The sequence below is a fragment of the Poecile atricapillus genome, chromosome 2 (genome assembly GCF_030490865.1).
Source record: "Poecile atricapillus isolate bPoeAtr1 chromosome 2, bPoeAtr1.hap1, whole genome shotgun sequence".
NCBI classification, from domain to species: Eukaryota; Metazoa; Chordata; class Aves; order Passeriformes; family Paridae; genus Poecile; species Poecile atricapillus.
Window position 1 is genome coordinate 59,557,767 of NC_081250.1, and position 23,427 is coordinate 59,581,193.

Consider the following 23,427-nt stretch of genomic DNA (forward strand, 5'->3'; position numbering starts at 1 on the left):
AAAAACTGACTGGAATATATAACATGTTGATTCATGCTTTTTTTGACCATTTCACACTCAATCTGTAATGTGCTATGAAAATAATTCTGTTGTCATGTTAAAAGATTGCAGCTTTACTGCAAATGAAGGAAAAAGCTCCATACTGGAGCACGCTCTTCGGTTTTCACATGAACTTGTGGGTAAAGCAGCAGAAGTTTGAGAAATTCATCCAGGTTTTATATTAAGACCAGTAAGTGTGCTGGAGTGAGAAACTCTTCATGACATTCAGATGAGATGGAAAATCCTTCTCCTATTTAGAGTTTTGCTCCCTTCTCCCTCAAGTGAAACAATGACATGCTACAGCATCTTATTTGCATTTTAAGACATGGTTTTACATGCTGTGGTAGTAATGGAGGTACCTATTTATTTATTTGTTTGTTTGTTTATTTTAATTCTCTGTTCTGTTCTTGTTTTTAAGTATTGGCAACTTGTTTTCAGCTCTATGTGTTTGAATTTGTAGTGCAGGAGTAAAAGGTACTTCTGCAAAATATGTCAAGGTCCTACACTGAAAAATCATCCAAAGTACAAATAGTACTGCAAAGGGACATGCTTAAAAAAGGTAGTAGTGATGTTAGTGAAGGGAAATGAGCTTTTTTAAAGAAGCTGCTACCTGTCTCTGTATTGTAAGCCATTTATGGTCACAGAAAACTATATTATGGGGTGGTTGTAGTGCTGTACCTTATGTTGGTGGTGTTGTTGCAGGTTCCAGTTGTCAGCAGTGCAGAGAAGGAGCCACATACTCAGGTGCAGTAATATCTCCCAACTTAGAAACCACTAAAATCATGCGAGTTCCTCACGCTTTGTCAGTGTCTGACTGCATCGCAGCGTGTTGTGACCTCTCTGGTTGTGACTTGTCTTGGATGTTTGAACGGCGCTGTTACATCGTGAGCTGTCAACACAAGGACAATTGTGAACCTAAAAAAATTGAAACTGTGAAGTCCTACCTTACCTTTGTGCTGAGGCCTTCTCAGAGGCCAGCCTCACTGCTAGGGTTTGGGCAAGTGATCCCAAGCATGGTCCACTCTGTGGGACTCCAGAATGATCCGTCCGAGGAAGTGAGTAGCCTGAAGAAGCTGTCTCTGCTTGGAAAAGATCCCAGCCTTGAGGAGATACCTGAGTACATTGATGATTATAAAGAGTTGGAGCAGGACCCCTTTCAGGTGGGCATCAAACACGAGCAGAAGGACAGTATGGATTATGCTGACTGGGGCCTCATGGTGACAGGTGAAAATGGCTTCAACACTTCCATGGGTGATGATGGAGATAACCAGGAAGATCTTGCTGAAAAGAAAGGGGAGGCTGGGAAGGTAGAGAGTCTTCTGAATAAAAATAACTCTGAACTGACTTCCATCAATGAACACTCCACAGACAGGTCGTCCCTTCTGGAGATTACACCACCCCCTGGGAAGACATTTGAAAGAGAAGCAGCTGTTCCACTTCTTGCACAACCTGATGATGCTTTGCAAAAAGAGGTATGTTTTCCGCTCAGGAAGCAGTCAGAGTATAGTGAGGCTATTTGGAAATTATTTTAGTTTTCAAATATTTGAAAATCTTAGATTATTGCTTTGTAATATTACAACTGTCAAATGACTTACTGTCGTGTTACCATGTAGAAGTGGCTGAAGGAGATAGGATTGTTTTAAGAGGCAGGTGAATCACTAAAGGACTTCTTTTTTTTTTTTTTTCTTTTTTTCCATCAGATGATGAGGAGTGAAGTTCCTTTTAGGGCACTGTGAGATTTCCTTGAAAGTGTACAAATGCACCTGGACCTGGTGTAATAGTGTTACAGTGGTGCTTCTGACCCCTGGTGACTCACTGCAAGAAGTTAGCAGAGCAGTATTAGTAGATCCTCTGGTATCCAAAGGCCAAGACTGGGGAACATAAGCTATTCCATCAATAAAATTAGGCCTGCTTCATGGGTTTTATGCTACTAATGCACAGTGGTGTTACAGATGTAAGAGCTGAGTTAATTTTTATAATGCTTTTAAAACTTGAGAGGGGCACGGAACTTAAGGAGGGATGATAGCAGTTTTGGACCATGATGTGTAGCAGGATGAAGTGGATAAGGTGTTTCTGTTCTCAGAATCCTTGAGTCTGATAATTAGAAAAATAAATTAATTACTTAAAATCCAATAAATAAATCAGTGTAAGTCAGATGCATCTGTTCTCTATTTACATAAGGTACACCTGTTCTCTATTTATGCCAGCTAGTTTGATCAGTTGAGACTAAAGGGGCCTTGGTTTCTAAAGAACAGGATGTGTTCAGTTGGAAAGTTTAAACAGGCTGTAAATTCAGATTCCGTGGGTTTGACTCTCCTTGCCAGAGGAAAGAGGAAATTGATCAATGTTAGCTGACTTGCTCAAAATTCCACAAGATTTTGTAACCAGCAAGTATCTCTTGCTGTAAAAATGATAATTTATTGCCATTTGTTGTTACTGTAGGGGAAAAAATGCAAGCAAATAAGAAATTTGAAATGAAATCTGTGGTAAATGCAGTTCTGGGAGGAAATAACTGATGTGTGGAGAGCAGCAAGTCATAAGAAACAGATAAAGACTTCAAGTAACTGGAAGGAGTCTCCTATTAACAGCCTTTGTGCTCATGGTGGATTTAAGACACACCAATACCTACTGGGAGAGCAAGAGAGCAGGGCAAAAGCTGTGCAGAAAGTTTCTGAAGTTCGTTGATAACTTAAAGAATGTTATTACTTTGAATTGCTTCCAGGAGTTGAGGAGAGAGACTCCACTGGACCTCACCCTTGCAGGAACCAAGGGATTATTTAGGGATTAAGGCATGAGGTGGAAGCTCCTAGGAGGGGCAGGAATTAGTGAGGAAGCAGGGTCACAACTAAGGGCTACAGTAGAACAGTCTTTGGCCTGTTTTAGGATCTGTTTGGAAGAATGACAAGGGAGACTGCCCTGAAGTTAAGTGGGGGCCATGATAGCAGGTTGCTTTTCAAGGACCACGTCCTGTAGAGTCAAGGTAGCCTGTGACTTTTATGACTGACTAAATTGATCTGGAGTGTATTGGCACAAGTGAGAAGAGATTAGAACTCATCTTCATGTGTATGGAGGAACACTTGACAACAGAATGAGTGCTGTGGCAAGCTGAAAACTGGTACTACTACTGCAAGAAGAGTTGATGATGAGAGACTTGTTTTAAAAAGTCCCTACCATGCATACCTCGAAATGAGCATAATTAACATAGGCTTTAGGTGAGAGGAGTAGATATTGCTTGGTTTTTTCCTTAGTATGCAAAATGTATGTATATGTGTGCATATGAAGAGTATGATACTGAAGTAGACTGTCCCTGCTAATAAAATCTGGAGTGACATTCTGTGATGTACACTAGTGCTGCAGTTAGTTCTAACACAGGGCAATAGCTGAGCTGTTCTTACAAAATTAAAAAATTAAAATTAAGGACACCCAACCACTGCTAAACTAAATTAATCTCCCATATTTCCTTCCATCTGCTAGGGGAAAATTGCAAGCATCTTTTAGTTCCTGCCTGTGTAGTGTGATGGAAATCAAGCCACGCCAAGGACCTGCAGTAGCTCTCTGCTCCATCACACTTGAAATTTGTTTCCATTGCATTTTGCTATCTAATGGAAGGCCCGTTAGCATGGTCCTAATCTTTAGCCAATTGTCAGGATCCCTGCTGACTGAACTGCTTATGCTTTGCACCTTAAAGGAGTTGTAAAACTTTGAGTTCACCTAAACTATGTGTCAGAGCTGAGCAAGTTTGTTCCCTGTCTCTAAGGGATCACGTGAATACCATTTTATGAAAGGTGAGATTTCACATCCTGCAGCAGTAATAAATATGGCCAAGCCTACTTTGTAGATCTCTGATTTTCCTACCCCAACCAGAATATAAAGATTTTGCCTTCTCTTTCTACACTGTGTAGATGGGAGTTTATTATGAAGTGAAATGGAGAGAAACCTATTTCTCACTGGGACACAGAGGAGTCATTCTTGTATGATCTTTATATTATGCTAACATTATGCTAGCACCACCACTGAAATTCCAATAAAAAGGCTGGGGAATGAGCTTGCTGCTTTCAGTGTAGAAGGGATGAAACTCCAAACCTGGGTCAGTCTTTAGCCACAGCTTATAATGACGCTGAATAACTGATAAGACAAGTATAGTTAGAAGGTGGTTGGGATGTGCTGTGTGAGCAGAGCTGTAGAAAGCACATTAGTGGGATAACATCAAAAGCTGTTCAAGACATTTATTGAGAAATGGCTCTAAAGGTTCTCTATTAATGTAAAGAAAGAATCTGGGGAAATGGAAGGCTTTCATAAGCTGACAAAGCCTAAGAAACCTTTGTTTCCTAGGTGGGAATCCTTTGAATTTAGAGATGTGTGGAGAAATGGAGATGATGAGCGGTTTTAGCAAATAATTTTCTCTGACCTTCCCTATAATCAACCTCAGTCCAGACAACCTCCTCTCCGCTTCCTAGTCTCCACTCCCCTTCCTTTCACTACAGATCACGATCACGCTCGGTCTCTTTGGTGAGGAAACAGGTCGTACAGGAAGTTGGGATCAGTAGGTGGCAGTCTCCTTTTTGCCACTTGTCACTTTTTTCTGTTTTCTGCCTCTGTTCCTTCCTTTTTGTTTCATCTGCACTACTGTGGGCTTCTCTGTGGGCCTCATTTCCCTGGGAGGTGGCATGCAGTGCATGTTTCCATGAGGGTGTCTCCACCCCTGTGCACAATAATGTTTGCTTCCAGATGTTTCCTCTCATGTCTCTCTGTTGTGCATCCCCCCACATCCTCCTGTGTCCCCTGCTCACAGCGGCAATTGCCCTTTTTCGACTAGGTTTGAGAGGCTGCCGTGGTGGTGCATGGTGGCTTGATTCCATCCACTGCCAAACTAACTGGGACTACCAGGGTGGCCTCTGCAGCCAGTCCTCTGCCCACCTAAGCCCTGCCAGGTGTTCCTAACATAAATTTTCAGCTTGGCCTCAAGTTTTTCTGGTTTGGGAATTTTATTTGTGACCCTAGTGAAGCAGAAGCTGCCTGTGATATATTCAGGTGGTAGGATTTCCTTCTTCTGTGTCTCCTTCTCCAGCAAGCAGAAATTTTCATCAAATCTCATTCAGATTGTTTCGCACATATTTGTGTTTTCTTCTGAAAAAAAGTTGGTTTTTGAAAACCAGATTTTGTTATAAAGGAAATCTTAAACTTTTACACTGGATTGAAAATGCTGGAAGGTCTCCAAATAGTTTTTTTTTTGTTATATAATCCAAACAACCTCTCAAACGGTGGTGTTTTAGTATAGGTTATGAAAATATGAAGGTCTTAAAATCATGCATACTACTAAGTTTAATGAATTGTCCTGTTTATTGCACATTATACAATGTTTTCATATAATCCTCTCAATTCTGCCACAGCAATTCTGTATCTCTGTTCCTGGATCTGTGCTGACGCACTCCCTTCTGCAGCTTCCAGACAAAGCTATTTTGACAAGCCAGACAAAGCAAGGTGGCAAAAATGCGAGCCCCTGATTCCCTTCCTTCGCAGTAGTCAGCAGGATGTGGTGTCCTCAGCTGCTGTGTTCTTTGAGCAAGGACCTGCACAGAGATTTTAAACTCTGAAACCAACCAAACACAGACCTCTGAAGTCTGTGCCCTTGGAGCATCTTTGTCATAAATGCAGTCAGGTGCAGGGAGTTTATGTATGTGATTTGGGAGAGGGAAGATAGGGTTTGTCATTTAAGTGAGTCACCTGACTGTTGGGTTTACATCAGAGTTCAGAGGGATCCTATGGACTGTCACTCTCTGGCAGCTCAATAACTTGAGTACATTCAGAAATCTGTAGAGTATATGCTGTCCAGCTGCCCAGAACAGAAATCTGTAGTGCTGCTCATCCTTGAAGTCAGATATCTGCAAAGAACTAATTTTCTTTTTAAAATTTCCAGTTAACTGCTGATCTGCTAAGCCAAGTAAGATTTTTCAGGTCTTAGTCAGAGTCTAGCTGCTGCTATGTTGATGCTGCAATGTTCCAAGCATTTACTCAATAGCTAAGGTCTGACTTAATTCTTGTGCTTACTGTATTTGCAGGGATAATAGTGCAGTCAAAATGCATAAATCTCTACCTAAGAAACCTTAAGATGGCTGACAGACTATATGTGATGGTGAACCTTTTAGTGTCTGATTGGCTTGCCTTCAGAATTCATATTTAAGACTTAGAACACAGTTGAATATCATAGATGTTCATCTCTTGATTTGGCTTTGTTTCAGCTTTAAGGCCTGCAGAAGCTGAACAGTTCTGTTTGGTTAAAAATACATTGACTTGATCCATAGAGGGTGTATAAGACCCCTGAAAGATGTTCTGATATTTAGATTTACCTTTCTTTCTATTTTGAAGTCTGTACTTCATGTTACATGATTGTTCTCATTTTCTGTTGGAATTCTCAAGAGATTTCTCAAGTCAAACCCAGATAACTGGAGGATGTTGGGCCCTCACCACTGGTGTATTTGTGTCAAGCAATAGTGGCTGTAAAAAAGGGTAAAAGCAAACAACCCACAAAGTCCCTACCAACAAAACTGCCTATCAGACTCACTCCCAGAAAGAATTCTTTTCTTTCCTTTTACTTTGACTTCCCAAGCTAGAATTTAGGTTAATCTCACCCTCCACATCTGTTCCAGCAAATCTCTCAGTAATAGTTTCTGTCTGAGAACTTAATTTCTGATATTGTCCCTGCCCCAGTTGTCTGCTGTCTGATAACATTTTTAGTTTGGTTTTTTTGGCTGCAACACTGCTTCAGATGTGACAGTGCCACAGGGCACCTTTTTTGACTGCAGTGTCTTGCCTAAGCTTGCTGACTGAAGTGATGTTTGGTGCCACTGCAGAAGAGGCACCCTGGAAGGTTTGTTTGTTTGAGGTGACTTTGTCTCTATCTGTCCTTCAAAGCCATGATGGCTGCTTTTCAGCTGCTGGATTGGCAAAGAATGAGGGGAGGAGAGAAACCAGAGGAAGCTCAGGAAAGTAGACTTCCCTCAAATTGAGAAGGCAAAAGAACACTATGATTTGCCCAAGTATGGGAAGAAAATCCTTTATAAAGATGAGGGTGGTGTGAGTTTGTAAAGGAGACCTATCTGGAGGAAAGACGTTTTGTCAAGATACAAGGCAGGATGGGCTTGAGGCTCTCCCTTTACATGATGCTGTCAAGGGTGAGATTCCTGAAGGCACTGCTTTAGGGGAGCAGCAGTCCCTGATCCTGCTATCAGTGTCCGGCTGCTCAGAGAGTACTGTCTGCATATGGAGCAGAGCTGGAGGTGGTGTCTGTGTTACAGACTCACCTAAAAGTGCAGCTGGTGCACAACAGTGTTGTCCTTGGCATCCTCAAGGGTGGGCAGCTGCAATCACTGACACTGCACAGGGATCTTTTCTTTGTGTCCGCTGTTGAAGGTTGAGATGGAGTTGCAGATGACTTCCGTGCTCTCTGTTTCCTTGCAGGCTGGGAAGAACCAATTCCTGGCGTTGCTTTCACATTCCCAGCTGCACAGGGAGTTTTTTCTCCTGTTCACAAGGCAGGGCTGCTCTTATTTCTTAGGGAGGCAAACTGCAAAGGGAAAGCAGAGCACCTGAAATGCAAAGAGGAGAGGGTTGGGACTGTTCAGCCTTGAGCAGAGAGGGTCCAGGGAGTTTTGCAGATGTGTATGATTAGCTCTGATGGGTGTGAAGAAGATGGGAGCCAGGCTCTTCTCAGTGTTGTTCAGTGGCAGGACAAGATACAAATGGACACAAAATTAAATACAAGGAATTTTATTTAAACACTAAATCCCATATTTTTCCCTTTGAGGATGGCCAAACACTGGAGGTTTTCCAGAGAGGTAGATTCTCTGTCCTTGGAGATACTGACTGAACTTGGTCCTGAGCAGTCTGCTGTAACTTAGTCTGATTTGGAGGTGGGGGGCTGAACAGGCTATCTCTGGAGGTCCCTTTCCACCTCAGCCATTTGTGATGTAAGTGTAGGCTTTACTAACCTTCATAATCCTATTCTTCAGTTAATAGATGATGTATGAATAATAGTATTTTTCTGTACCTTCACATGCCAAACACAGTAGCCATAACTGGAAAAATGCTTTTCCCATATCATTAGATCAGAAATAAGTCTTAAGGATATTAAGGAAAACCTGCTGGCCCTTTGCGAGTAATGGGTTGTTTAAAGGCAAGATTAACCCAGTGCTCAGTTACTTGTGCCACACTTGCCATGTCCTTTGCTGCAGTTCTGATTTACTAACAAGGTAAGGCAGTGCTGCTTGATGTTTGTAGTAGAGACATGTAGGGTGTTTAATAATTACTGTTTAGGAGATGAAAAGGCATGAGCAACTTGTGTACTGAGCAGATGTAGTAAGAAGCAAGGATTCTGTTATATTTGTGTATGGTACAAAGACAATAATACCACACAGACTTTCTGACATTGGCTTTTAAGGGTTTATAACTGTATTTAGACCTGTTGTACTGATTTTTTAAATATTTTGATATCTGGTAGCCTTAGTTGTATTCCAGGTTGCCTCATGACTGTTCTACATTTGAAACTTGGAAAATTTTTAGCATTTGTTACAAAGCCTTATTGGAAAAAAAAACCAAAAACCCACAGTTCTTGTTCAATAGGCATTCTGTACATGAATAAAATCTCCTAGTAACATAAATTTCTAGGGTCATCCTACATGCTATTAAAAAAACATCTTATCTCTAAATCTAGAAATGTGAAAAATGTCTCACAAGTCTTTCCCTATAATTCCTCTTTTCAGGCTGCTACACCTTCTTCTTCTTCAGATAAAGATTTCTTCCCAGGCATATCAGAGAAAACCCAGACTCCCACAGCAGCCCCAGAGAATGCCACTGAAGGTGGGATCATGCTACTTCCCACTAATACTGCACCATCTGAGCCCATGCAGCAGTTCACACCACCTGCTACTGCTGCTAAAGCAGGTAATGTTTCAACATAGCTGGAGATCTGGGGGGTACCTGCAGGTTGAACAGAGGATGGGCATGGCTTTTCTACTGTCAGGTTTCCAAACTGTTGTAAGAGCTCATTCTTTATCTAAATGTTACATAATCCCACTTTAAATCTGTAGACCTACAGTAACACTGTCAACCCCAGACCCTGTAGTCACTTAATTCTGAGGCAAAGCCCTGACCAAGTCCACCCTTAGTGGGAAATGACAACTCAAGGAAATACAGCAAAGTAAAAAGCAGAGATTAAAACCGGTTTTAAGTGATTTAGGTTCTTTTTCACTTGGTAAGCAATCCCTGAGGCTCTCTGGGATTTCAGAATAGTCTCTTCTAGCCATATTATTTTTGGTGTGACTCATTGGAACATTGTTCCCTCTTAGAAACTCTGCAGTAGTAGCCTATCTGTAGTTGCCAGATACCATGCAGCAGCTGAGGAAGTGCAGGAAGTCCTTAACGGTGGAGAACGTGGCCTCCAAATCCTGGGAAAACAAAGTTTTGCTCTAATTTCAAAACTGTAGGGAAGCTTATCACACTTACAGCTGCAGAACAAATGGTTTTATTTTGAAAAGGATTTTTAACCACCATGTCCTCTGTAGTTGTGTTAAATTCTGTGTGTATGTTCGTATATCTCCTTTCTCCTGCTGAGTTTTCTGCCTCTCTGTGCACACTGACAAAGGGTTAGAAGTGCCATAAGAAACAGAGAAGCACACGTGTGTTTTTCTGCACTCCTAATGTACTGAGGGATGTGGAGAGCTAAGGCCTTTGCTTCCTGGTAGAGAAAGTCTGGTTTGGGACATGTCGCTCTATTAAGGAACGGCGGGGAAGAGACGACACAGACTCTCATGGAGTCAGAACAGAATTCCTCTAGTTTATTACTTCAGGCTTGTTTTATAGACTGGTTCGTGGAAAGTACAGAAAGGAAACTCTTATTGGTTAGCAAATCACTACATCACCATCATTGGTCAGTGGTGCACACCACCCCCTGACTCTCTCCTGCAAAGAAAACAAGGGACAGACAAACAGCACCTGGCAAGGCTGTTTTCTGTCTCTAAGAATTGTTTTGATTCCTCCTTAAAACTTCCCAGGCTACTTTCTCAGGCTGGACTTGAGAAAGCTATGCGGCCTGCAGTTTCTGCAGGCTCCCTGCAGCCTGCTCCAGAGCTAGCATCCACAGGGACATTCTTGACACCCTCTACCAAAATGCGACCTGGCAGCCAGGATAGCAATAGAAGGTAACAAGAAGACACGAGCTACAAGAGATTCCTCTCCAAGATAATGGATCATCATTACCATTGACTGTTGACTAGGCAGCTCTTCTTCCTCCTCCTGTGAAAGAGTAGGTCGAAGAAGGTCCAAAAAGGAGTTTGAAAGAAGAAGCTGAAGGGAAGGTTGTGATGAATCTCACTATAGGTACAGCTATATACAAAGATTGCCTAAAGTTTCTGTGTTCTCAGCCAGACTGTCTAGAAAGTCTCAATGACAGTCCCTCCTTCTCTCTTTTTACCATCATGTCGTGGTTTTGAACCAGTAATTAACAAAAAGGGGAAAAAAAGAATTATTTATTTCTTGCTGTGAGATATGGATTAAAATAAGAGCAAACCAGGCATAAAACTTAAAAGGAGTAAAGAAAGTTTATTGACAAACTACAAGAATAAGAACACCAGAATAAACTTTTAGAAAAACCTTTTCATTTCTCACTGCCCACTATTCTTTTGTTCACATGATAACAGAGACAACAACTTTATAATTTTGATGGTTTAAATAATCTCAATTCTTTCTACAGTCTTTATATCAGTTTCTGTAAAGAAACAGAAGTTCCTTTCTGTTAATTTATGGGGTTTTTCACAAGAAAACTATTTTTGTTATAGTTTCTTGTTTTTCTGATATCAGCTGCTCAGAGCTGCTGTTATCAAAGCTCACTCCTCCTATTTCACATCACTCTGAAATGTGTTATAGGTCATTAGTTTGGGGATAGCATTTTAAGGATAAGTTATTCAAAGGCAAAAAGTATTCTTCATCTGTTTCTGTGAGCTTCACTAGAAAACAGTTTTCTCATTGCCTCTCAAGGCTTCAAATCTCTCAGCACTTCACTATACCACAATTACTCTACTTTTTCTCAAATTTACACTTTGAACACTCTATTCCTCCCCATACTCTATCATGAATTAAAGGAGTTCTTTTCAGGACTTCATTGTCCATCCCCATAATTTTAACAGAAAGATATTTCAGCTTAATTAAAGCATCTTCTTAATTCTCTACCTTTCTTGAAGTTTCTTTTCTTTCTTGCCACTAGTAGTTTATAAAGTCTCTTTTCATGTTGATCACTCTCCTTTTCTCTTTCTGGATAAAAAGATTAATCCGCAAGTCTCATCTGGATAAGAAAGAGTTAAAATCTTGCCCAAGCTTTTGTAGATGGTTCGGTGATCTCTGCTGAACAGGAGCTGGAGCTGTCTGCGATGGAAAGTTCCTCATAGCTGCTCTGGAGAGCATGGTCACTGTCTCTGCTTGCAGCAGGCTTAGAGCTCTTCTCCTTCTTTACTCGACAGTTTTCTGGTAAATTCCATCACGGTAAAACCTGCAGCCAAGCCAGGAACCGGCCTGGCCCAGCTTGGCTCGGAGCAAGCTCCCGCAGGCCCCATCTCCCGGACGGGAGACGAGAGACGCGGCGGGCCCAGCCCGGCCACACGTGGCCAGGCAGAGCAAGAAGCCGAAGCTCTACCACCTTTCACAGTCAGAAAACAAAGAGAACCACAGACTTCTGGTTGTACACTTTAAGGTGGGGTTCACAAGTTGATTCTACTTTTCAATGGCTAAAACTGCTGTCAGTTCTCAGCAATGACCGATAATTGGTCAGGAGAAAAGACTCCTGGCAGTCCCCAGCAACTTTAACTTTCTTAAAGGTAAAGTAACCCCATGACACATCATCCTCTTCTAGACATTTTATTATCCTCTCATGTGAAGGTCCAAGTGCAAGCCTTTGCTCCACAGGTGTCCAGGGCAACTTCCACGATCAACTGTGAAACCTTGGGTGAATTTGAGTAGCAGTGACAGAAAGTGTGCTGTCAGTGTCTTCATCCATTTTTAGACCCATCAGCTTCCACTGCTGAGTGGCTTCTTTGGCATCTCTTCTGCATTTGTAAGTTGGACATTCAGACACTAGCAAATTCTGCCTTCAGAGAACTTTTTTTCTGTGGTTCCCCAATATTAAAAGCAAGATATTTAAAAGACTTGAAATACAGGACTAAAGGAACTTTCCCTAAGTTTTGTTTTGGTATGTTTCTGCTAGGGGCTGTTTTTGTGTACTTTGGCATTTTTTGAAAGAGAAAAGTTTTCACAGACAAGGACTGGATAGCAAGTGGATTGAATGGGCAGTTCAGATAAGAAATAACTATTTGCCCTGCTATGCAAGTGGATTTTTTAAAAGGAACACAAGATGGACATTGGAACCTGCCTTACAAGTGCCACACAAACATAGAAGTAGTACTTCTCGGTGAAAGAAAGGGTGAAATAAAGTTCTACTATGCTTTTTTGTCTTCTGAAATTGTCTTTTTTTAATTCCTGCACTTCCAGATACTGAGAAAAATACATAACTCTTTATGCAGAGTGTTGTTACCTCTGATATGAAGGAATAATGAGAATGCTTTTCTCTGAAACAGAAAAAGGGAAAATGTCACTTCATAGTTGAAAAAGAGAAAAACTTTGTTAAAAAGTGAGGGAATCACAGTCATGATTAAATAGATCATTATTTTATACTGTATCAAGGAATTTTTTAATTATCATTGCCTGTTCTCAGTAGAGTACTTGTCAAATTTTACTTAATCCATTGCAAATAATATTAGAAGATACTAAATTTATATCAGTTCAGTCTGTTATAACATAGTTTACTCATCCTGTCTTATATGCAGTTAAAGAACTTACTGTGTCTGCTGGAAATAACATACAAGTGATGTTACCCAAAGACGAGGTTGAACTGAATGCCTTTGCTGTCCCACCACCATCTACAGGTGAGTTCAATGCCTTGGTACACAAGGAGATGCACACACTACCAACTTGTAAATGCAGACAAGTTCTGAGTTATGTGAATTTGTCTGTCCACCACTTGGGATACAACATTTTTTTTCATTTATAATACTGCCTCATTTGTGGCTCTAACTGCAGAAAGGATTTTGTTCATTGGATTTTTAAAGAGGATTTTTTTTAAGTGGCTTTTACTTTCAGAACCTGAACTCATTAACCAGATGGTTCAATAGAAAGTGTAATTTTTGACAAAAGATGATGTAGCCTAGTTTTTAGCATCTTGCTGTAAAGCTCAGGGAAGGCAGGAAAGTAGACTTTGAATGCAGCATTTGCCTTAAAACTGCCATCTTTTGAATTGCAGGAGCAAGTAAAAGATATTTCAGAAGTAGCTATGTAAAGTATGTTGGCTTCACATGAAGTGGGTTTTTGTGAAGTCTATTATTTGTGAAGTCCATTATATCCTTGCTGCTTTACCAAGTTGCAACACACTGGGAGTTTAACATGTGGTCATACTGCTTAATTTTACAGGATTAAGCAGCAGCAGTCCTGATTTCATATTGTAGCATTTTATCTGATGAGTGGTGACCTTGAGTTCTTTGTTTTCTGGGCTTATCTTGAACACAAAACTGATTGTTCTTATGCTGTGTTATTGCTCTTAGAAACAGCCTACACCTATGAGTGGAGCTTAATCAGTCACCCTGCTGACTATAGTGGGGAAATGGAGCACAGGCACAGCCAGACTTTGAAGCTCTCTCATGTAAGTGAGCTGTAAGCTCAGACTCATTATGTTTGTGTGGTCCTTTCACAGAATTGTAACCCATGGGGAAGGGCACCTATACTCAAGGAGTTTAAATGGCTTCAAGCCATCCTGAGTCTCTTCACTTGTTTGTGTCACCAAATTTATGCCAGTATCTTAGAGTGCTCTAATAATTTTCTAAGATAGAGTAAAAATTCCTCAGTGTTTGCTTCGTATGCCCCATTTCCAGGCAGTGAACTAGTGGTCTTTTATGTTTGTGTTTATAAAAGTAGTTTGAGGATTCAAACGTCCAGATTTATTCTTTTGTGATATGATTGTCAGGTTTAAGCATACTTCTTTTCTGTAATTCAACATATAACCCTATTTGTTCTGTGTTTGTCTCAGTTGTCAGTGGGACTTTATGCCTTCAAAGTGACAGTTTCTGGTGAAAATGCCTTTGGTGAAGGTTTTGTAAATGTCACGGTCAAACCAGGTAAATCAGTTGACTGATATAATTCATTTCTTCAACACATGTACAGCATACTTAACAAACAGTCTCTGGCAGTCCAGTCATGCTAACATGTTTCATATCTGGGTGTCTATAAGGGGTTTTAAGGAAATAGAGCTAGAGTCTTTCTCACTGTGTTTAAGTGCTCTCTAGTCTTTCCCCCTCCTCAGGCAAAGCCTGAGGTATCATCATGCTGCCTCTCCTGGTCCTGTTCTCCAGCTAGGGACAGCAGTCATGTGCTGATCCAGCTCTATCTGCAGGTTACAGTGCACAGCTCTGATCTGAATTACACCACCTAGGAGGACTGCAGTGGAACACTGCTGTGTCAGCACACTGCTCATCAGTAACCTCTTCTTTGCCTTGTCGAAAAAGGACAGTAGATGCTACAAAGCTGTGTATCCTAGATTTAATCACTGGGGTCTATTGATCTGTAGACTTTACATTAGTTTTGCCTGGACTTTCACTAATATTTTTTTCTTCCCTTGTTTTCTTCCCCTCTGTCTTTCTCACAGCAGTCAGAATTAACCAGCCACCTGTTGCTGTTGCTTCACCCAAAGTGCAAGAAGTTTCCTTGCCTACAACTTCTACCTTCATCGATGGCAGTCGTATGTACTGGACATCCTGTGCTTATATCCTATATTTTTAATGCACCGTTACAATATTATTGTTTGTCAATTACTAGTGAAATTTCTTATTCTTCTCAGAAGTTCCCTGAATAATGGTTTATTTTGGGAGTATTTTTTCATTTATAAATAATTTAAATAAATTAAAAAATTATAAAACACAACCTTGCACTTGGAGATTGAGATGAATTGTGTCAGACTGCAGCATCCAGTTAGCATCCACTCTTACAGCTCCTGTCCTGTTCTGCCTGAAGATTCTCTGTGCCAGTAGAGCTGGGGCCATAGTAGAGAGTTATCAGATAGGGTGTGATGAGATGTTGTAATTACATTCATAATTATTGAGTGCAGACAAATCAGAATGTGCAGAGGCTGAGACTGATACATATTTTTTTTTTAAATTCATGTGTGTGAAGAATTGTTAAGATAAATCATACCAAAGATAACTTGGTATGACTCTGTGGTTCATTGAGCTTATTGAACTATACTTGTAGAGGCAATTCTAGAAAACCAGTTATGGATGAGCATATGAAAGATTTAAATATTCATTCCAGCAATTGCTACAAGAAACTGATGTGTTTTTCTTTAATGAATGTAGAAAGTACAGATGATGTGAAGATAGTGAGTTACCACTGGGAGGAAATTAAAGGTCCCCTGCGAGAGCAGAAGGCATCTGCTGACACACCTGTCTTGCACTTGTCTAACCTTGTTCCTGGAAACTACACCTTCAGGTACCTGCATGATGATTTTCTTGGGGGCTTATCTGTGATATCAGCTAAATGTTTTGTTTTTTCAGTGTTCACGTATATCTCCTCAAATAAAAAACTTATTTTTTCTTCTTCAAACTGTTACTCTTCATATTGCACAGTGGAGAAACATATGGAGTAGTTTTATTAAAAAATGCTTTCAGTGATCCTTTATAATACTAAATTACAGAAAATAAGGTATTGTAAATTAAATATGTCCCCACTTCCAGCAATAACAACTGTGACAGACTATTTTTTTTTTTTTTTTGCAGCTTAGAAGTTGGCTAGTGCCCTGAGTGAAGCTATGAGTCAGGCTGTGAAAGTCATCCTCTGAAGGGTGGTGGCAGACAGAATAATATTGGCAGACTGATTCTTACAAGACATTATTATGTACTGATTTTACTGAGAGTCATTCTGTTCTATATAAGAGCATTTGCCTTGCTACAGGTTTCCTCCCTTTATGCATTGCTGAAGCTGGGGGTTGCCCAGACAGTGGAAGCAATGTTTGTGGTTCAAGGTGCTTTAGTGAAAATCAGTCCTTTTCCTACATGGTTTAATTTAAAACCCAGTCTATACAGAGGCAGACTCCCCACTGGCCCAGCTTGGGTTCTTTGGCTGCCAGTGGGCTGCCTATCAGTCAATATATTACGTATCAGTGTAGCATCAGCAGATTGTTGAACACAGCATACATAAACATTAGCTGTGGTCCTTCACATAAGTTACATCAAATTTTTACAGCTTCTACTTTAATTCTGTATTTTTTACTGGAATTATTCCATATTGGACAGTAGTAGAAATGAGTGTCAATTTTTTTTCCACGTTAAAAAGGGCAGTGTGTTGCTTACAAGCAATGCTTCTAAGTGTGTTCCAAACCCTAGGGAATTCAGAAGTCAGTTCAGAAGTCACCCTTTGGGGGAGGGTGGTTTACCTGAGCAGTAGAGCAGTGTCTTGAAGATTGCAAGAAATTGTCTGGTCAAAAAAATCCAGTGTCCTTGATACACTTCCAGGTGTATCCAGTTCCATCCAAGTGTATCCATTCCAATGGATGTGCACCCATTGGAAAACATATGTGTTCCCTAATGTCTGAGGTAATAAGCACTACTTTTGCTCCTGCTGAGGTTCCCTTCTGTGTGGTCAGCTGTATGCAGTTTTCATAACAGAGATGGATTAGAGATTAGTTGGTCACCACACTGCAATTGGAAAGCTTTAATCCCTTTGAAGTGCCTGCAGTATTCTCATTTTAAGATGAGGTGTTTTAATACCCTGTACATTTTTAGTTTTGTAACTTGACATTGATATTAAACTCCATGAAAATTAATAATGGTGTGCCACAAAGAAATAAGAAGTGAGAATCTGCTGCTGTTCTATAAGCAGAGCTTCTGAGCATCCAGAGTAGTTTTAGGTGTTTCACTATAGGTGATAAATAAAATCCCTGTTTATTACTGAATACATTTTTAAGAGTTTGTAGTGAATGGTGAAGTTGACATTGACAGCAGGGAAAGGGTTTAATCTGGGATCCAAAATAACTAGGCTTTTTTTGGTTTTTCTTAAAGATTGAAAGTTGTGTCTATAAAGTTTTCTGAATTTCTTTCCTATCTTAGTTGAGGGATATGTGTGTCTGAAGCAGAAATTCATATAATCAGTGGTTTTTGTTTAGGTGGTGTTTGAAAAAGTGCCAGAAAAAGATTACTATTTCAATTTAGAAGTTGGCAGAACTTCATCTTAAGAGATACTGTTTTTCCTGTTGTAGACTTACCGTGATTGATTCAGATGGAGCAGCCAACTCCACCATTGCATTTCTGACTGTCAACAAGCCAGTGGATTACCCACCTATTGCTAATGCAGGACCGAATCAGGCAGTCACTTTGCCCCAGAACTTCATCACACTGAATGGAAACCAGAGCAGTGATGACCATGAAATTGTCAGCTATGAGTGGTCACTCAGTCCCAAAAGCAAAGGCAAGGTTGTAGCAATGCAGGTATGTGTATTTCTCCTAGCACAGGATTTAAAATCTCTTTTATCTTTGCCTCTAACATGAGCAGACACATATCTAAGTAAGTGCTCAGAAACACTGAAATATCTAGAGTGATGTTATTCTTTTTTTGTTTTTCTCTCACATGTGTTCAGCTCTTATTTTAGATACTACTTTTAATTCCTTTTCACATTTTTTTTATTTTTTAGGGCCAAACAAACTTGCCTATTCCCTGGTGGTTTAGAAAGACTTAAAGTTCACATTGTCTATCCTGAACCCTAGAGACTGTTTCACAGGCTCCCATCTTCTGAGGCTCTGGACAGGCTGAAGACCTTACAGGAGAATGTAGGGCGAGTCAGAATTTTCTTGAAATACTTTCTCCTGGAGAGAGTAGAACTCAAATAGAAACTTAATTTTCTGAGAGAAAGATGGCAAGATCTTTTGGCAGTGTTTATGCCATGCTCTGTGATGGATTTTTATGCTCGCTAAAACATGTATTTCCAGCAAGTGCTTACAGAATTTATTCTCTTATTTTCATGACGGTTTGTGTTGCTGTTGTTTTGGATTTTTTTTTTTTTTTTAATCTGAGAAGCTAATAAATATTTTCAGTAGACTTGCATTCAGTAGGTTGGAGATTCTTACAGCTCTGTAGGTGGTTGAGATAATTAATGTAATGAATCCAGCTGAAACTCAGGAGCCATATTTTATGAGTCTTGATTTCTACCATGTTGGCAAATGCTTTAGACGTTCAGAACTGAAAATAGATCACTGTAGATCTATTTAGGAAAGAATAATATTATTAATGCAAAACTACACTGTAAAGGAAAGTAAAAATGATGGAAGGACTTGTACCATTATAACTTTCTCTGATCATTTACCAAGACAAAAACTTTCCAAAAGCACCCAAGCAAACTGAACTTGTAATTTTTGAGAGCTATTCAATATTAAAGCAACCTTTCTGAAGGAAGGGAATGACTGCTCAAAATATCCAGTGGATTCACTGGGTATTTAATGTGGAAATGCAAGTGCATGTTACAGTTTCTTTTCAACAGACTAGTAATCTTTTTCCTGTGCCTGAAGCTGAGGGTCATAGAATCATAGAATGGTTTGGGTTGAAATGAAGATCATCTCGTTTTGACACTTTGCCATGGGCAGGGATGTCACTCACTAGACCAGATTGTTCAGGACCCCATCCAATTTGGCCTTAAACAATTCCAGTGATGGAGTAGCCACAGCTTCTCTGGGTAACCTGTGCCAGTGCTTCACCACCTTCTGAGTAAATAATTTCTTCTAATATCTAACATAAGCCTGCCCTCTTTCACTTTGAAACTATTCCCTCTTGTCTTGTCATTATCATTAAAAGTCCCTCTCCCTCATTTTATAAGCCTCCTTTAGGTACTGGAAGACTGCAATGAGGTCTCCCCAGAGCCTTCTTTTCTCCAGGCTGAACTACCCCAACTTTCTCAGCCTTTTTATGGAGTGGTGCCCCAGTCCTCTGACCCATCTCCATAACCCTTCTTTGAAACACTCCAGAGGATTGCTGGTCTTTGGTGTATTACATAATATCCACTGTTAGAGTGCAGTGTAACAAGTACTTCTGCTGGCTAGTTAATCATCTATCAAGTCTCTTTGTTATTATTGTCATCGTTATTAAAAAAAAAAAAAAAAAGCAAAAAAAAAGCACCAAACCTATTTGCATTATGATTTGGCATTCCTCAAATGATAGATGCCACAAATGTTCACTTTATTAGCAAAAGGACCTATAGCTGGGCCCAGTCATTTTATGAGCTTCTATAGGTATCAGTAAATGCTGCTGGAAGAGTAAACTCCTGACAGAGTTTTCTTGTTTAATATGGGGGTTTTTTTTTCCCATAACCCTATTTGTCTGGTTTCAAGTCAAGATTGGTTTTGTGTTTAGCAGTTTTTATAAGTACTAAAGGATGTCATGGTGCTTGTTTTGAAAATATCCCTAAGGAAATGGGATAAGCTGTAGGAATTTCCATCAGTGTTTAATTTCCTGATTGAGAATGGTAGTGTTCCATGTATTTCACAATTATTGTTCTGTAGAAATGGTGCAGTGGTTATACCAACAGAAGAAGTTAGGATTTATTGCCTGTTTCTCTGGGTTGGTAGGAACAGTTGCAATAGTGAGCACATTACCTCTGTGCATCAAATCTTTATCTGCAAAGGTGCATTAACTCCTTGCTCAAACACTGTATTTATGACTTTAAGCCTTTATTTTTCCTTGCATTTGGTCTGTAAGACCTTTCATTACTCACAACTGTTTTGTCTCGTGCTCTGTCCTTACCGATGCTGCGAAGGGAGTGCGGACGCCGTACCTGCAGCTCTCTGCAATGCAGGAAGGAGATTACACGTTCCAGCTGACTGTGACAGACTCTGCACGGCAGCGCTCCACAGCTGAGGTCACACTGATTGTGCAGCCTGGTAAGTCAGTGCAGGCACGGCTGGGTCCCTCAGGGTGGGCCCAGCCTGGGGCCTTGGAGCCATTCTCCAACTCCCCCTCTCCTTGCATTGCACCACTGATATGGCAGCCCCAATGCCTGGTACCCCTGGATCAGGGACTTGTCCACCTCCATTTTCTGTCAAAGCAGGCAGTTAAGTGTGAAATCAAACAAAATCCAGGTGGTGATCCTGAGGGTTCACACCAGCCTGGTTATGTAAGGCAACAGTGGTCTGTTTGAATGTGCTTCTAAAACCCAAATTGTAGCTCTTGGGTTTAATGTCCTACAAAGTCTGTTTTGAAAGCTGCTCAGTGTATCAATCAGTGCTTTGCTCAGTTTTCTTATTGTTTTGCAATTCTCCTGCAAGAGTCCTTGTGTGATTTGAATTCACTCAAACAAATTGCTTTGTGTTTCCTAGGAAAAAGTGTCAACCAAGGACTTTTCAAAAACTGCATCTTTCACAAGTTTATTTAGGTTTGGGAGCCAAATGATTTGGGCCTTGTGTGGTTTTTGGTTTTTTTTTTAAATGCTATTTTTTTTTTCACAGTATGTTTACCTTTTATATCCCCAGTGGCCTTTTCTGCCCATGTGCAGGTCTCATATTCCACCATGGGGAAATGTTTTATCTTCCTGTTGCCACTTAATATACATCTTTTGTAGATGATCCCTTCTGGGGCAATTTTACAGCAGTCATTCACTGCAGAAATCAAGAACATGAATTGGAAGTGTGTGTGTGGTGGTGCCTTTTAGACCCATTATAGTGTGGAGTTGGATAGATGCTATTGCTGAAGTCAGGCCCAAGAGCAGATAAATACCCAGGAAAATGGTAGTGTTGCCAGTTTTACCATGTCACAAAAGAAGAGGGTGAGGACAGTAACAGGTTATGTTTCTGCACTAGATTCTCAAAGGCTCAGAACTGGCATTAACTTAGTGGCCTTGACCAGCAGACAAAAGGGCTGAGGGCAAAGAATTATATTTGTGTGGGAGGTTTTGAAAGGGATGGAACCAGGAGAATACCCCACCACTCATGTTTTGTGACATTTCATGTAATGCATTGAGCATGCAGGAAGATTTTTGGGAGCGTGTGCTTTAGATAGGCCAATGAAGAAGGGAAGGACTTGCTGGGATTTGGGATCCCACTTGCTGTGGAATTTTGCTTGCTGCAGAGCTGACCTGTCCCACTTGCTGGCTTGGGCATGTCATACTTGTGGTTTGTAACTTTTGAGCCAATATATCAAAATTTTGTTAAAATACCCTGTGTAAAATGTGATTGCAAGCCTTGACAGTGGCTACCTAGAAAATTTCATACACTAAATACTAATTTTGCAGAAAATAACAGTCCTCCAGTAGCAGTGGCTGGCCCTGACAAAGAATTGACCTTCCCAGTAGAAAGTACTACACTGGATGGAAGCAAAAGCCGAGATGACCAAGGCATTGTCTTCTATCACTGGGAAAATATCAGGTATCCAGAGATTTTACTAATCCTCAGTAAAATAGAGAACAAAGTGGAAGTAAATTGATCTATAGCCTCTTATCCAATCATGTTGAATGATGAATCATGAACTATGTTTGAGAATTGCTTTCAGGACAATCCCACTTGGGTAGCAATAGCATAAGAAATAGCAATTTTAGGTTGAACTTGAAAAGCTCAGGCAGTCTCTGCCTATGTTTTGCAATGTTTCATTTTGAGGCCTACTTTTATAAAATTAAGAGAAAATGACAGGAACCTCTGTGTTTTCTGTTAAAAAGCAAGTAGCAGGCTTGGGTTGTATCCATTCTGTAATATACAAAGTTTTATCATTTGTGCTTAGAACTAGGGTTTCTCAGTCACTTGTTTGTTGAACAGTAAAGTGTCAGTCACTTTGCCCTGAACTTCCAGTAATGGGTGACTAAATCACTCTTGAATGATGATTGAAAATGTTTTACAAAAGCTTACAAATTGTATGTTTATGTGCAAACCTAACTGATCCTTAATAAAAGGACAAGGTATTTTAGCTCATGCAGCTGTCGTACTTGGTACAGGAAGAGGTCTGCTGGCAGCCTCACAGGTTGTGAGTGGCTCTTAGAGCAATATAATTTGCATGAAATAGCTATTAGTTATAGCTCTATTTTCACGCTCTCATGAAATAGAACCATGGTGAGGTTGAACTTCTGGGGTGTATTTTCTACTCTGGGTGCTTTGAATGTCTTGGAAAAAGGCATTAATGAATCCTCTAAACTAAACTAATGTCTCAGACAGTTCTTTAGCCATCAGTGCTTATAGCAGTAGTAGAACTACAACACGTAAAATAAAAAGGCCTGGGTCATGCTGCTGAACTCACATTTTGGCTGGCTGGGTGCGATTATTTTTGTGAGATGTTTTGTTTCAGTGGGCCAAGCTCTGTACAGATGGAAAACGATGACAAGGCAATAGCAACTGTGACTGGTCTCCAGGTTGGTACCTATCACTTCAGACTGACTGTCAAAGACCAGCAGGGCTTGAGCAGTGCATCTGTTCTCTCCATTACTGTGAAGGAAGGTAAGCCTGGCTGCTGCTTCTTAGGGCATGGTGGGCAACTGGGTAGTTTATTCATTTAACTGGACAGAATATTGAAGAAAATCAGAACAGAAAAATGTAACATATTTGTGGTCATATTTCAAATGTGTTTAAGGAAACTGCTCTTTTGTAGTAAAGTAGTATTGTGAGTGACTGGCAGAATTAATTTCATTTGATGCAAACAGTTTTAATGTTCAATGTATGCAAAATTAGTTGTAATAAACATGGTCCAAAATACTATTTTTGACAATTGTATGTCTACATCATTAAGAATTGTTTCTATTTTAACTTTTGAAATTAAGCTTTGAGCAGAAAAGAAGATTTACTGTGGATTTTAAAGTAGCATCCAAGAAGTGACACCTCAGTGAACCAAGTTCCACTTAAAAATTTAGTATTAAAAGACTTGGGTTGTTTGTTTGTTTGTTTGTTTGTTTTTTCTTATTTTGGTAGTGTGTTATTGTGGTGAGTTTGTTTGGGTTTGTTTTTTTTTTAATTATACAGAGAAACAGTTGCTGTAATGTATTTTAGGTTTTTTGGGATTTTTCCCAATGTGCATGCTGTGGAAGAGGCTTTGGGATAATCATTGTACCATAGAATTGGTTTGGGTTTGAAAGGACCTTGAAAATCATCTTGTTCCAAACCTCCTGCCATAGGCTGGGACATCTTCCACTAGACCGGGTAGCTCAAAGCCCCATCCAGTCTGGCCTTAGACACTTCCAGGGATGTGTTGACTTCAGCAAGTCCAGGATGCAGTTGGATTTCTGCACTGCAAGTGCACATTGCTGGGTTGTGCTGAGCTTCTTGTCAGTCTGTTGACTGACACCCC

At 40.3% G+C, this 23,427-nt stretch overlaps 1 protein-coding gene across 1 annotated transcript in view; it reads left to right on the top strand.

Moving 5' to 3' along the window:
* The first annotated feature begins 806 nt into the window (after window positions 1-806).
* The window catches only part of KIAA0319 (KIAA0319 ortholog), a 32,500-nt gene continuing 9,879 nt past the window's right edge, over window positions 807-23,427 (top strand). The window contains exons 1-12 of the mRNA XM_058832443.1: window positions 807-1,511; window positions 8,799-8,979; window positions 10,247-10,252; window positions 12,909-13,007; window positions 13,680-13,777; window positions 14,162-14,249; window positions 14,777-14,869; window positions 15,483-15,615; window positions 17,381-17,609; window positions 19,925-20,048; window positions 21,395-21,527; window positions 22,435-22,583. Of these exons, the coding sequence (XP_058688426.1) occupies window positions 822-1,511; window positions 8,799-8,979; window positions 10,247-10,252; window positions 12,909-13,007; window positions 13,680-13,777; window positions 14,162-14,249; window positions 14,777-14,869; window positions 15,483-15,615; window positions 17,381-17,609; window positions 19,925-20,048; window positions 21,395-21,527; window positions 22,435-22,583 (2,023 nt within the window). The 5' untranslated portion in view covers window positions 807-821. The remainder of the gene's footprint in view (window positions 1,512-8,798; window positions 8,980-10,246; window positions 10,253-12,908; window positions 13,008-13,679; window positions 13,778-14,161; window positions 14,250-14,776; window positions 14,870-15,482; window positions 15,616-17,380; window positions 17,610-19,924; window positions 20,049-21,394; window positions 21,528-22,434; window positions 22,584-23,427) is intronic.